The sequence below is a fragment of the Rattus norvegicus genome, chromosome 4, assembly GCF_036323735.1.
Source record: "Rattus norvegicus strain BN/NHsdMcwi chromosome 4, GRCr8, whole genome shotgun sequence".
Lineage (NCBI taxonomy): Eukaryota > Metazoa > Chordata > Mammalia > Rodentia > Muridae > Rattus > Rattus norvegicus.
Genome location: NC_086022.1, coordinates 141,086,738 through 141,102,425, shown reverse-complemented (window position 1 = coordinate 141,102,425; position 15,688 = coordinate 141,086,738). Strand labels below are relative to the sequence as shown.

At 39.5% G+C, this 15,688-nt stretch overlaps 1 protein-coding gene across 13 annotated transcripts in view; it reads right to left on the bottom strand.

The window, feature by feature from the left end:
• The window catches only part of Cntn4 (contactin 4), a 997,076-nt gene that overhangs the window by 75,346 nt on the left and 906,042 nt on the right, over window positions 1–15,688 (bottom strand). For all 13 annotated transcript variants that reach the window (XM_063285413.1, XM_063285419.1, XM_063285414.1 and 10 more), the window contains one exon: window positions 10,388–10,515. In XM_063285413.1, coding sequence (XP_063141483.1) covers window positions 10,388–10,515 — 128 coding nt within the window. The remainder of the gene's footprint in view (window positions 1–10,387; window positions 10,516–15,688) is intronic.

Here is a 15,688-nt window from a genome sequence, read left to right as displayed (position 1 = left end):
TATGACCTCAAACTCCTGCTGCCATGGCTCTCCTCCATGATGGACTAGACCATCACACTGTGAGCCAAAAGAAGGCCATCCTTCTTTACACTGTTTTTGTGTAGTGTTTTGTCATAGCAATGAGAAACATTAGGACACACGCTCTTTGAATGCACCTCTGCCTCTCCTTACCATCTAATCTACAGCATTCACTCTGAGCCTTGTAGCTTTTGCTCAGTTTAGACCTTGCCTATGAACTTAGCTAAAAAGAAAAGTTTCTGGATTCCACTTCCAAATCTCCTGACTATGTGGCATTGGAAAACAGCTGGGACTTGTATGCTTATTTGAAAACTCTCATTCTGTTCTGATGCTTGGGGTTGTGACTCATTGTAACCTACAAAAGAGATGGCTAGATACTCGGTGCCTTTTGGTTGCCTCATATATTGGAACTGAATTTGGAAGTTCCTTCACAACATTATTCTAAATCTTCTTTGTCTTTGTCTTAATGCAGTAAGACATGCTGAGGCAAAGAGCAGTGATCAAATGTTCCTCTTACACTGTATATATAGCCAAGACAGACAGATAGACATGGTGTCAGGAATGACAGTGGTAGGCTTAAGAACATGTGGATGGAAACGGCACCGTTGGTTAGACTGTGTGCATCTTAGAATCTCTGTACAAAGTAGAACCAAAGCTTTTCCTGCTTTTACAAGCAGTTCTACTTCTGAAGCAGGAAAGGGGAAAAGCCAATAAGATGACAGGTGATGTGTTTTTCAGTCTGGAAAATCTTCAAAGCAGATGCTCTTAATCTTCACTTAATAACAGGCCTTGCACTTTTGCACACTGATTATAGACCTGCAGGAAGGCCATGGGAAACATCACTGCTGCTCTGGACATTCTGCCCACATTTCTTCTCTTATACTGTGAACCCAAGAACTGACTTTCAGGTCCCCAAATGGACATATAACAGAGACAACTGTTTTAACCGTTTAAAAATAGTCTCTGTTAAAGCAAATCCCAGAGAGAAGATGGAAATGTTAATTAGCTTGCTTTCATCTTGGTCTGATTCTGTATTTAACCTCAAGGCCTAGAGGCTTTTGGGTGTTTTTCTAAGATCTGATTGCCTATGACAGCCAGAGAAATTCAATCATGGTTTGGTGAGGCTGCTCCTTTGGGAGAGTTATACCCATCTTGCTTCTAGTGCAGAAAACAGATGCCAAGGAAGGAAGGAAGGGGAGAGTCGCTTGTGAATTATTCAGACACATTTCCTTTCTGGTTCAGAGTTCATAAGACACCAAGCCTTCTCTTTCAGAGTTGAAAGCAGGTGTGACATCCCTAACGTGAGGCCACCTCTCTAACTAAAGGAGAGGGGGTGACGTAACACAAACATACACACACGATACACTCTCTGCTTCTGAGCGTGCCCATGACAACTGCCTATCTGACAAAGTGAGAAACCACATGAAGTTCAGAGGAAGGAGCAGCAGACAGGATGGCTAATTTTGCTCTTCTTTTAATATATTAAACAGTTAGTCATTTAAAGCCATTTCTGCTGAGGAAATAAACATTTAATGAACTGAAGAGCCCCACATAAACCATGTCACTCCTTTGGTAGAGGAACTGCTTTGTGGAAAGATGACTGATGTAGCCTAAAAAAGATGCACATGAGAAAGATGGATCTTTATTTATGTGCTTAAAAATATATAACTTTAATAACGTTGAGGATATGCGCAGAAGAGGTAGCAGAGGTAGGTCAGAGATCTATGCTTTTAATATCAACTTCCTCTCCAGTAAGAATTTTATCACATTAATAGCTAAATCATACTGATTGTAAACCAACTGAAATGAGGCAATTAGTATGGTCTATGACAGTCAGGAAGAATGAAATGTGAGCTCTCCAACACAAGCCAGATGGATATCTTCAATATATTTCTTATTATCTGCTCGTGGTAATAAGTTCAATTAAACTGGATCAGTACGACACAAGTGTCTTTGAATGGCTGGAAAAGAAATTAATTGCGTGCTTCACATTTAATAAAGCTCGAGAGTCATATTGTGTTGCCTCTGCTTGTTTGTTCGTTTGGCTAATTCTGGCCGTTAAATGTTCATTAAGGAAAAATAATCCATTATTTTAACCTACATTTTTTTAACTGTAAAAGAAAGCATTTGTACAGAGCTGGTTAAATATCATTGGTATAAAAGTTGTGTCTGGTCTACAATATACCGGCAAGAAGTAGAGGATTTCAGACCTCATCAGAGGGTGATGTCAGATGCAGCACGGAGTTTGGATCTGACCTTTTAAATGTGAGATGTCTCAGAACTAGAGCAACCATTTGCCAATACTCATATGTATGCTTCTGGAATTAGCAGTCTTCAACACATCTTCATGTATAGTCACCTTTTCCTTTAAGAATATTTATTTAAAATTCCATGCCAAAAGATCACGAATAACACAGCTAAAAACTTTTATATAAGAACACATGAGACCCCTTCTCTGTAGACAGATATGATTTATGTTGCATCAGTATTCTCTGTATAAAAATTATGTGGCATTATTTTATATTACCAACTTGGTATATAGCCACAATACATTACTAATTAAATAATACCTCATGCACTGTTGGATTTTGAAATGGCTTGTGTTACTTTTTTCTTTGCATTTCTAGAGAGCATCCATCTGTGACTTTCTCCAGGGTCAATACCCAAAAATAGAATTTCTGGTCCACAGTGATTGTAAATTTTGATATCCAAGTATCTATTCAGGTTGTGTGCGATAGCATTCCAAGTGTTTGGGCACCATTTTCCTACTATGCACAACAACAAAATCCTTGCTATCTTTTGCTAATACTATATATAAGTCGGTTAAAAGTGCATTTTCATGACTACTACTGCTTACAGTGCTGCTTCTTTCTAAGTGGCTGACTCATTCTGTGTCTAATACACCCAAGAAAAATTTGGTGCTTGTTCTAGATGCTTTCTCATGAAAGAACTGGGCATAAAGAAATACAAGTCAAATGATGTTGATTTTCTCATAGGCCAAGGGTAGTCTACCAGGTCTCATGGCATGTAATCTTTATAAATCTAAATCTCAGTGCTACTAGATCTCTTTTATGAGTGGTTTGGTTAAAAGAAGGAATCACTATGTCTAATAGCTGGTATTGCTAAAGTCAGATAGTTTGTGAATTCTTTATGGCTGTTCTCAAGGTCCCCATGAATGTCATAGGAAATCATGATGTCCTGTGTCATTAGATTTCCAAACATGTCAAACTACTGTGAACATGGGCAGAACATGAGGTACAACTGCCCACACTTTCTCTTACTTTGTAGATGCCAGTAGGATCTACTACTGACATGGCGTGGCCACTGTCCTTCTATGGAAGGATATATCATAATCAGTATTTAGCACTTTTAACCAACAAAGTTTTCCTTCCTACTTTAGGTGCATTGGGTCATAAATTGTGCTAATCCTATTAGGAAGACCTTTAATTATTGCCTGGATATAATTGGTTCCAGTGGAAGACATCTAATTAGGTCAAAATGTATTCTGTTATAAGGGTCTAATGTTAAAAGCTTTTGTTGTGTATTAAGTAGCCAAATGTCACTGCTGGTTACTGATTTCTGATTGATCCCCAGTCAAATCTTGACAAAGTCTTGAATAATTTTATATGTAAGGGGACAGAACAGTTCCCAGGTCACAGCTCCCTGGCAAAGGTGGTCTATTTTTTTAAATCACATGTAACATTCTGCACGCAGCCCCCTCTCATTTTTCCAACTGAAAGGGCTGTATTTCTATCCATCTCTCTATTCAGAGGATGGTTAATATTTCTCAATGTCCCATGGAGATAACACAGAAGATGAATTTTATACCACCTATCCTGGAGATGCTATAGATAACCTAACCTATGGTGCTGGAAATCTTTCTTTTTCTTTTTCTTTTTTCTATGTGTGCTGCCTTAGAGTTTCATTGCTGTGAAGAGACACTGTGACTAGAGCAACTATTACAGAGGAAAATGTTTAATTGGGGCAGACTTACAGTTTTCAGAGGTTTAGTTCATTATCATCAGGGTAGGAATCATGGATGCAGGCAGACAGACATGATGCTAGAGGAGCTAAGAGTGGTGTGTTGTGACCCGCAGGCAGAAAGGAGAGACTGTGTCACTGCACGTAGCTTGAGCATAGGAGACCTCAAAGCCTGCCTCCACAGGGATACGCCTCTTCCAATAAAGCCATGTCACCTAAGTGCCACTCTCTGTGTCCAAGCATTCAAACACATGAGTCTATGTGGGTTATTCCTACTAAAACCACCACATGTATGTATACTTATATGATTACATGTAAGCATATACCTCCTATACATGTATGTATGTGACAGAGCTAACACACATGCACGTGAGCATGTGTGCATGCTCGCACATGCACACACACACACACACACACACACGAATGAATGAATGTAAAGGAAGCTGTTCTTTCTGAACATGAATGACATGAATGAACTTTTGATAAGGTGACCAATGATCACTGTGTCTGGCAAGGAAACAATCGATTGAATTTTCACTCAATCCCCGGAGTACCTTTAGTCTGCAGGATTGCAAAGAAAGCAAAATTAACTTTTTTTGTGGGAGTATATTGGGTCTGAGTAAATTCCTACAGAAAACTTCACTTCTAGCATAGATCTTTGAAGGAAAATTTAATTTTTTTGTTTTGTTGTGATTCTATGTAATGACTTAAACTCTTAGCATTCAGGTGAAATTACGTTAAACTGTTATGTTGGCCTATCTCAAAAGAAACATCAGTGCATTCTTAAAGGAGCACCCTGGGGAAAGTGTGTGGCACAAATTCAGCTAGACTGAACTGGTCATGGTGGAAAGCTTGTGTATTACAGAATCCCAGAGACTGTGCTTCACATGTAGGTTCTTCCCACCCTACTAATTTTTGTTTGTTTAAACTATAGAAAGCTCCACAAATCCTGTAAAATTAAGCCAAATACATTGTTTACTGACTGGCCAAAGTTATTGTCCTGTGACAGGTAATGACCTGTTGCCTCTCTGTATTTCCAACATATGTCCACATTATGATTCACTCTGCTGACTCTGGAGTGAGACTAATTTCCAGCACACAAGATTAACATGAGGTGCAAGCAGAACTGTCCATGGTCGGGGTACAGTATATGTCTCACACTAATCTTTAAAGCATTATTTAAGGAAAAATTATCAAAAGAAAGGATCCACATATATATGAAGGACGGAACAGTAAATATTTAAGGCCTTGGAGGCCAAGAGGCAAAGTTTATATTTTAACACAACTTTTTAACTCTACATTCTTGCTACAGTTTAAAAGCAAATGACTTTTTTAAAAGCCTGACTTCTAAATATGCTTAATTTATAAATATTAAAATACTGATTTCATAAAATTTCTGCATTTAAAACTATCATATTTCTTTCCCCTAACCAGCTGATCATTTGACTGTTTACTCTTAGCTTTGGGGTAGACACAAGCGAGCAGATGACTGGGTACAACCCACTGGTCACAGTGTGCAAACTCATAATGCTTCAGCTCCTGAAAGCATAAAGATCAGTTGGAATTCTCATTTGACATGCCCTGTTTTTCAGATCTTATTCCCTCAATGTGATGCTGCAGAAGTTAGGGGCAAAGGCCAGAAGCCCGGCATTCCCATGAAGTACTCTAACCAATTCTTCACTTGCTAGGGGACAAAGACAAAGTCTTTCATTTGTAGGAGGATGGCTGTCAAAACATGGACTGAAACCACTAACTACGGTCACACAAGGTTCCTTTGGAGGGACTGCGACCAGATAACCATGGCAGTCATAGCCATAGCTTAAAAGCCTGCATTTCATGTTGATCCCTGGAGGTGATCAATAGAAGATAGGATTGTTATCACCATGGTTATCTTGTCCACCCACCGCAGACAAACAACCGCAGGTGCTCAGGTGCTCTGCTTTAGGCCTGAGATTTAAAAAGACTTGTCATATAAAACCTGTGTAGCTAAGGCACCTGCCATGGAAAATAGCACAGTGCTACCTCTGATATGAAGACAAATGTGAGTACATTAAGTCCAATACCACATGTAAAGGTAGCTAGCCATCCTCATAGCTCTTAGTAACATTGACAATCATAAATGCACACCTTTGATAAAAGGTAAGTAGGATGCGTTCTGCTAGGATTGGGGAGTCTGACTTGTGAAGTGCTCTTGCTCAGAGTCAAACAGCAAACTAAATTCCAAATATACTACAACTAGCATAAAAAATAAAATCAGCAAAACTTAGAAATTCAGACAGTGGGAGGATAATCAAGAGTCTCCTGGGCACCTGTCAGAATCCTGCAGTCTGGAGCCTGCTCATGCATAATTTGAATATTTATCCCCTAGTTGGATACTTGCTAGGGATTTATTTTAAATCTCCTGTCTCACGTAGAGAATGTGCCCTCTTCTCTACTTACTGATCCTGTGTCTGAAAATACCTACCCTCAGCCTCTCTCCAAATAACTGGGCCAGAGGTAGTGAGTAAGAGAATTGAATTTTAAACGAGTGGTTAATGACACAATTATTGTAAAAAGGTTAGGAGGAAAATGTGTCCTGATGCCTGACCTTCCCAGAGTTCTAATCCCAGACATATGAAGAGATCAAAACGAACACAAGCACATTTTAAGGTTAGAGAGCACCTTCTCTGATGAATCAGTCTCTTTGTAGATCTGGAAAGTGAATTAAAATACAGCAATATGTCATACTCCAGGCTTAAATGGCTACGGTTGCACTAAAGGTGTGGGCTTGGAGTATTTGATGGGGGATTGAGTACATGGTACAGTTCATGCTGAGTTCAGAACGGCTTTGCTCTGCCTTTATTGTGCTTTATGGAGCGGATTTCTCAATTGTATTTCTCAGGTTATTTTAATGTCCTTGGTAAAACCTGTGAGCATAGGCAGTCTTCACTACACACAGGCACTGCCGTGTAATACCACACGAGTGTTTCCTAACCACCTTGGACTGTACTTAAGGTACCAGGATTCTTATCTTCTGTGACCCTCCCGAACAAATGAAGTTCATACCCTCACCTTCATATCATAACAGCACAGAGGCCTGGGTAGAAGCTGATCTATCTGAGTGCCAGTGACCAAGTCCAGAGAGACCACTGAATTACATGATCTTTGAGTGGGCTGCAGGCTTCTAGGCTGTGACAGCCTGATGTTATTGTTTACATGTGAGCTTGCCTGCCTTGTCTCTTTAAATTACCATGTTTCTCCTCTTGCAGGTGTCCATTTTTCTCATGTTGTTCTGAAAATTTTAGTGTGTGTGTGTGTGTGTGTGTGTGTGTGTGTGTGTGTGTGTGTGTTTCCTAAGACAGTATCTCTTATAGTTCAGGCTAGCCTCAAATTCTCTATAAAGCCAAGGCTGGCCTTGTAATACTGATCATCTTGCTTTAGCATTCCAAGTGCTGGTATTATAAACAAGCAGAAGGGGCTGGGGATTTAGCTCAGTGGTAGAGCGCTTACCTAGGAAGCGCAAGGCCCTGGGTTCGGTCCCCAGCTCCGGGAAAAAAAAAGAACCAAAAAAAAAAATAAACAAGCAGAAAAGTGGACGTTTTTAGTTTTTAGTTTTAGTTTAGTTTTATATTATATATATATATATAGATAGATAGATATAGATAGATAGTAGCTGAGCATGTACATCGTACACATTTACGTGAAAGCTAGAGGCAGAATAGATGCTGTTCTCTGGGAGTTGTCCACCCTATTTTCTTGAGACAGTGTCATGTCAAGTAGGTTGAACTCGCAGGCTGAGGAGCCCTAGAGAGCCCCAGAGAATCTCCCTGCCTAAGAACTACATGTGCACGTCACCAGACCTGGCTCATAAGATCTGTATTCAGGGCAATGAACCCCAGTCCTCATGCTTATGAGACTAGCACATTACTGATGGCAGCACCCTAGCCCAGTTCTTGTAGCCAGAGAGCTCTCTGCAGACACCCTTGATCACCATAGGCAAGATAGCTGATTCCTATCGTATGTCCTTCTAACTCCACTGGAATTCTCTTGAACACATCTCTGAAGGTGAAGTTCCAATCTTCAACCATACACACACCACCCTGAGTACTTCGGCATATTCTCTTATAACAATGAATGCTTAACACTCTTATATGTATGCCGACATAATTAAATGTGTTTTAACAGTGTTATTTTTTAATTCATTACTATTGACAAAAACTATTGTTTTCCTATTACACATCAAAACACGTGATTACTAAAATTAAAAACATTTAACTGCACTTATTAGAACTTGAGGAATTAATACTCACATCTAATTAGATGGCAAGAAATAAATTTGTTTATGAAGATGCATAAAAATTATTTCAGCAATATTTATATTTATAGAGAATATGAGGTGGACATGATATTCTTCATCCTGGTATATGTGGAAGTTTTGCTCTGTGGCACTAAACAAGAATGCAGCAGAAAATTGAACAGTTGGTTGGGAATAATTTCTTCATTTTTCTGGTGGCATCTCCAGAGTGTGCGTTCTGATGAGAAGATACCCTATTCTCCACAGTGCAGCAGGGAAATAATGACATCTGTGTTTGTGTGTCTATAACCTCTAACTCACTCACCTTTTCTAATTACTCTACTGGCTTAGATACGTTATTAAGTGTTCAATGGTATAGACTGTGTACATAGCCATTGTCTTAGAATATAAATAACAACAATGTCAGTAACAGTAACAACCACCACTATTTTCAGGCACCGGTGCTTATCACTTAATGTAGATCATCACAGACACAGAACCATGTGAAGAAGCCAGTGTGTCCATTATCTCCACATAGGCTACTAATCACATTCAAGGTCATAGAGATTGTAAGTCAAAGAAATGAAATTTAAGTCACATCTCTTCAACTTTTAATCCTGGCCTTTAGTCATTATTTAACATGGTGTGTTAGTTTTCTCTTATATCTATATAAGAGGACCATCACTCTAACAGGGCTGAACTTGACTAGTTCCCATCTTGGAAATCTTGGGCTCTCTATCTTGGTCCTAGTCAATCCCTAAATCTCCTCTGGCAGCTGACATAACCATACATTACCAAAGGTCTCTAGCTGGAATTCTATGCTATAAATATTAGCTAGTCTCTTTTTCCTTTTCCCTGTGAAACAGAGTGAACCCACAGGCATATGCCTATGCTATTGCTTTGGAGAATTAATAAACCAAAATAGCTGGAGTCTAGATAAATACAGATCTACCTCTAACTAATACTCTCTGACTTCCAACTCTCCATCTGTATAGATAAATACATTCATGATAAAAAAGGCTTTTCAAGATGACAGCAAATTGTCAACTTCCAATGACCCTGACATATATAATTAGGTGAATTTTTTAGCTTCATGCTTAAGTTATAATTGAGGTAAATATTCTTTCTGAATATTTTAGCTTGCCTTGGGCTGTCTTACTTCAGAGAGGAAGCTACAAATAGGTCAGTAAGAAAGAATATGAAGCAATTCATCAGAATGCATGGAGTATCAGCAGGAAAAAATGGTCTCCAATTTTCCCTGTAGAACCCGGGAGAACTTGGGTCAGATTTCTGGCCTTAAGTCCTACCATTTGTGGTGACCTTCAACAAGTTACCACACTGAGTGTTATTTTTATTAGTCAAAGCACCACTGGGTTTCCTGCAACTGAAAAATTCTAAGACTGACTGTGCAAGACAGGAGGTGATAGAAATTCAAATGAAATGTAAATTAAGATCTCATCCTTTATAATTCTGAGCACTCCGAGCAATGCCATCAACCTGGTGTTGGGACAGTCTCACATCATACACTGTGCTAAGAGCATAAAGGACTTTCAGTCATGAAATATAAAGCACCCAGACTAAGAGATGAGGGACATTTTATTTCCTTCAAACTGACAAGGTTGGCTGGGTGACTTAAGCAAAGCACACAGGTGATCACAACCCTTTATTACTTGGAGGAGCCGTATCCGTATCTCTGAATACCCAGGGCAGCTCTTTGTAAAACCGCCGGTGTCGTTGTTTAAACAATGTTTGCTAAAAATAGTACTTGAATCATGGGTTTTTAATTTGTTAGCACAGGGTTTCTAGACATGAATTTCAAACCTATAGAGACTTGCAAGAAATTTAATTAAAGGACTGCAGATAACATTTGTTACAATACTATAATAGACACAATGGCTGTAATTCTGAAATTGTATTGGACGATGCTGGAATAAGATAGCCTTTCAATCATATTCATTACCAATGGTTCTTGAAGCATTGTTAATCATATCATGCTTGCTGTGATGAATTAATCTAGCAACAGTGATATCTATACATATTAATATGAATGCTGCCACGTCTGGAGATTCTATTATTAGCAGTAAAAACACATGGGTCCTTTGCGTTAGCCATTACCTTTCACAACCACATTCCCAGTGCTGCTGGCAGTGCCAAAATGGTTAGTGGCTATGCAGGTATAACTTCCAGCGTCAGACTTAGTGACATTGATGATTCTGAGGTTTCCATCTTCAGAAATGGTAATTCTGAAAGCAAAGCAAATAAGGAAAATGTTGTGATGTTTATCTCGTGAGAAATTATTTCTGTCATTCTGTTGCCTTTCACGCTATAAATCATAGTTACATCACTTGACAGCCTCGTCTGTTTTTAGGAAGTTTGTCTACATATGCATAAACATTATTGGGATGTGCAATGTGTTTAATACGTTCACTATTTCTCTTGCTAAAAACAGCCTCAAATTTTGGTTAGAACAACAAGTATGACTATTAGATTGGTTGTAGTATTTCTCTTTCCACGATAACAATGCAAAGGGAACTCTTGAAGACCACCATTAGTTGTAAAACTGCTAATGAAAAATTTAAAAAAGGAGGTCGAGGAGATAGCTTTGTTGGTAGTATGCTTGGCATGGAACTGTGAGGTCCTGGGCTCCCTTCCCATAACCTATGTGAAAAGAGCGGGGTTGGGTGGCATGAGCTTCTAATCCCAGCAGTGGGAAGGCAGAGGTAGGCGCATGCCTGAGACCTACAGATCATCCAGTTTAGCCTGCCCAGTGAGGGCCATGTGAGTAAGAGACCTCATCTTAAAAAAACTAAGGTGGTAGCATGTGAGGAATGATACCCTAGATTTACCCCGGCCTCCATACATGCGCCCTCGTGATCTTCCCTCGTTTCCTCATGATCTATCTGTCTATCGGTCTGTCTTCCTCCCTTTCTTTCTCCCCCACATCCCCTCTCTCTTTTACACACACACACACACACACACACACACACACACACACACACACACACACACACTATTACTTGGTTTATGTTTTGTCTTAAATAACCTTAGGTCATACTGATCCCCTAAAACTTCCTAAAGTATTTCAGATCTCTTTCTACCTTCAGGCCTTTAGACTTGCTACTCTGGCGGACTTGGTCATTACCTCCCCATTTGTCAGTTCCTGTTCCTTGTCCTGCATCTTCTGAGTGCTCATCTTATGATTAACTTGAATCCGGCATACTGAATAGAGTGGGATAAATGCCTGTAAATCGTTGTTAGCAGTAGAATGAGTGAGTTTATAAGTTCTAAGAACCGGCATATGTTATGGGGGTTTTGAGTTTGTCTAAGCCACTGGGTGCTGGTAGATATTTCAGCCAAGAACCTAGAATGGGCAGAGCTTTACTTAACAGAATGTTTGACTAGGTAATTTTTTAAAATAAACATAACTGAGATTTAAATTTACTATATCGCAGACACTGTGTTTACTATCTTTTGGATAATGAAGCTATAGTTCTTCCAAGGATGTGTTCCAGATTATGAACAAGTTTGCTAGAATGTGCAGAAACTCATCAGAGGATGCTGGAATCACAAAGCTGAGTGTTTACACATCACACAGGCCAGTTCCGCTTGCTAATCTTCGTAACCTTAGGCCTCCTTGTCCATGACATGGAATCTAGTAAACAAACCTGACTGGATCATGGAAAGAACACACATTCTGTGGGATTTCTAGCATGTTCTTCTGGTGTTTATCAGCTAACAGTTTTGCTGATTATTAATTAATTGATTGATATTTTTCTTTTCTTTTCTTTTCTTTTTTTTTAAGAAAGAGACTCAGTATGTAGTATAGGCTGGCCTGTATTTCTGTCTCCAGTGCTGGGATTACAGGTGACTACTAAGATATCTGTCCTCTTTTATCTTAAGCAATGGACTATTATTTAGTCACTTCTGTATATGGGAAGATGGATTCTACAAAATCCTCTTCAGTACTTTCATTTTATAGAGCAGTCAAATCAGCCTACAAATTAACCGAGTCATCTGAAATCAACAGAGAAGGCACAGAGAGGCAGTTAGGGTGTTATGGTTGGGTGGTTCGTATGAGTGGATGGTGTCTGTGCTGCTTTCTGATGGAAGCCTGGAGTCAGGGACGGTGGCTTCTGAGCTGAGCTTGCTCCTCTTGTGAATGGTAAAAGTCATGTTGGAACCAGGGCCATTATGATGGCAGTGGCTCCTGGCAGCTGGCCTGAGAGGACTGCCTCGGCACTTTTTTACAAGCTGCAAAGCCTATGGAGACTCAATTAAAGCAGAGTTTCCAAAGTAACCAAAACCTGCCCTCAGCAATGGCTCTGGTTGTTAGTCGTTTGAATTCAGAACGACACAAGAGAAAGCAGCCTTAAAATTAGACACAGGTCCTATTTTGCAACACAAAGAAAAGAGGAACTGCTCATTGGGGACCTCCGTTTATAAATCATCCAGGCAAAATAGGATGTAAGAACCAAAACCAGTCGTGTTTAATATTCAATAGATGATCACACAATAAAGTCAGGTAATGCACTTACACATGTACTGGGCATATAAACCCTGTCAGCATCTGCTATGGAAGAGGGCTCACCGTTTTTTTGTGTTTTTTTTTTTACTTAGTCAGTGATTGATATATGAAAGAGGGGGATGCTTTCTCTAACGATATAAGTATCAATAAGGTATCCATGCTCCTTTAAAAAAATCATTACCAATACTTTTGTAAATAACCTTAATGAAACTCATTGATTCATATACCCAGGACTTGAAAGTGCAAGTGGGGGACAGTTTGGAAAAGGAAGAGTAATAATAGCTGGAGTAGGAGTGGGGGAAAGGGTAATCAGGAAGTGAATATCATCAAAACACATCATGTGCATGTGTCAAAATGTCCGAAAAAAACTGATTACTATGCAAAAAATGTAGTAGCTAATGATGAAGTCCCTATTGGTTTTTATATATAGTCACTACGTCCTGTAATAAAATTCCTCAAAGCTACCATTTTCTTTTTTTTTTATTAACTTGAGTATTTCTTATATACATTTCGAGTGTACCATTTTCAAAAGCATACTTGCTCCAGCTAAATCAAAGCCTTGGTAGAAAAAGATGCAAACAGGAGGCCTTCTGCTTACTCACCCAGAGAAACATATACAGTTGCTCAATGAACAGCATTTGAGTCCTTCTTTATCAGGGAGCAGATGTACTAACAAAAGCAGAGTGGCGACCACATTTTAATTACCTCAATAATAACAAAAATAGCATTCAAGGATTTAATCACATTCCTATTTATGAGACAATTTGCTGGAAATTGAGAAATGCTGGCATATGATAACTCAGTAAATAGGGTAGCATTCACGTTTTGGATGTGAATTGAATTCATCTAACATGAGCCCGGAACCTGGTAAACACACAGGGACACTTTCAACGCACAAAGGTCTATTAATAGATTGTTTCAATTAAAACAGTATCATTCTAATGCCCAAATCCTAAAGTTATTGCCCAAATTAAACTGTATCATGAAAATGCTATGAGTCTGGAAGGCTATAGAGGATTTCCCAGAAAATGCCATGGGACCTAGCCTACCCTTGATACATGTCAAGTGTATAATATGACCATATTGTTTATGCTCAAAGGCAGGGCAGCTCAACCTTTTCAGTACTGATATTTTGGCCTAGAGGATTCTTAGTCTTTGGGGAGGATAACAAGAAGCATACCAAGGCTATCTCAGGCTCCTTCTTACCCCCTTATGTTCTGACAATGAAGAAGACTTGAGGGAACCCATCTCTGGGGAGAAGGAAAATTTTGCCTCTAGTAGAGATTAGTCTAAGCCAATTTGCTATCGCAGTGACGGCCATTGGTTCTGTTCTGTACCTTGCCCCCCACACTACCAGCACCAATATTACTTACCAAGAGGTAAATAAAAAATTTGTTTTAAAGGGACTTGAAATATTAGAATTTACACAAGAGGATGCCAGTGAGGGGGATCATTTGTATGGAGCAGAACTTCAGTAGCCTTCACTAAATCATGTCCTCTTGCTATGACTGCTTATTTTACCTTGGTGCAATCCAAATTAGAGGGCACTCTGTTGTTCTCAGAACGGTTCCCTTGCAATACAGTTCAGTGACTAAGAAGACAAATTCTGATTCTGAACTTAAATCTCACCCCTGTTCTTAAGCTGTGTCCTTTCGAGTAAAGTGGTATCTCTGTACCTTTTTTTGATTTGAGGAAGCAGATTATTAACAACTATGTTTTCTAGGTTGTTGGTAAGTTTTGCAGCATTTAGAAAAATGTGTGGCGTACCAAATGTACCAACTAGGTATCCTTGTCAGTGGAGCTCTGCACCCCCATTCCCACTTCCACCTCCACCCCAACCCCTTCCCATCCAATGTTTCAAGTATCCATAAAGAATTGCTTAGGTGACAACAAGTGGTGAGTAGTTCTGCCATCTGGAGTCCTGCGACTTACAATGTTTAACAAAGCATATGGGTGATACTAAGTCATCAGAGAATAGCAATGTAAATGAGCAACGTTCATGGTATTTAATAACCCAGGATAACAAACCTTTGTCATAGGACGATTCCTTGCTAGTTGAAATATTCCTTCCTGGATGGAGGCTCATGGGACTTAGAAAGTGAACAACCTTCCAAGTCCATAACAAGGCCCCTCCCACAATTATAAAAGCAGGAGGCAGCTGCCTGGGGAAGAAACTCTAGCCAGCCCAACTGCTGGGAGAAGGATCCTCTTTGATCTGTAGAGCTGTGTGCAAGTCGTGCAGAGAGCTCCTGTATTGCAGCTCTTGAATTGCCACCCATCCTTAGTGAGTGTTTCTGTGCTATAACTGCTCTTGAGTCTTTGCACTGTAGGCAATCCCTGCCCCCCCCCAGAAAACCTGTAAGGAACCCCCTTGAGTTCATCACTTCAAAAACTTGACCTTTGGTGGTGTCACTTATTTGAACTATTTTTTGTGTCCTAGCTGGAATAAGATGTTTGTTCATGCCCCTCCATAAAAAACTAGCACAATAACCTTCACCTTACATTTTCAATAAATGTAATAATGCTTTCTACATGACAACATATCTGGAAACACTGTACATATGTTATAGACCAAACATTTTTATGAGTGGATTGACCATTACTTCTCCAATAAGAAAAGAGTTTTTTATACCCCTACCTGTATGAAAAGTAGAGTGCAAACCTGTCTGAACAGGAAAGCCTGTTCTCTTCATTACAGTGGTTGGTTGAAGAATACACAGGCCACCAAAACCAGAATCTCTTTGAGAATCTTTTTCTGATGAATTGCTGAACTTGGAAGATATAAAACTAGAAGTTTGGGCAGTTACTTCACGTAAAAAGAAAAAGCAATTCTGGGGGAGGTCAAACAAAGAGACTAAGAGAGGCAAAGATGGAGAGGCCCACAGATTATG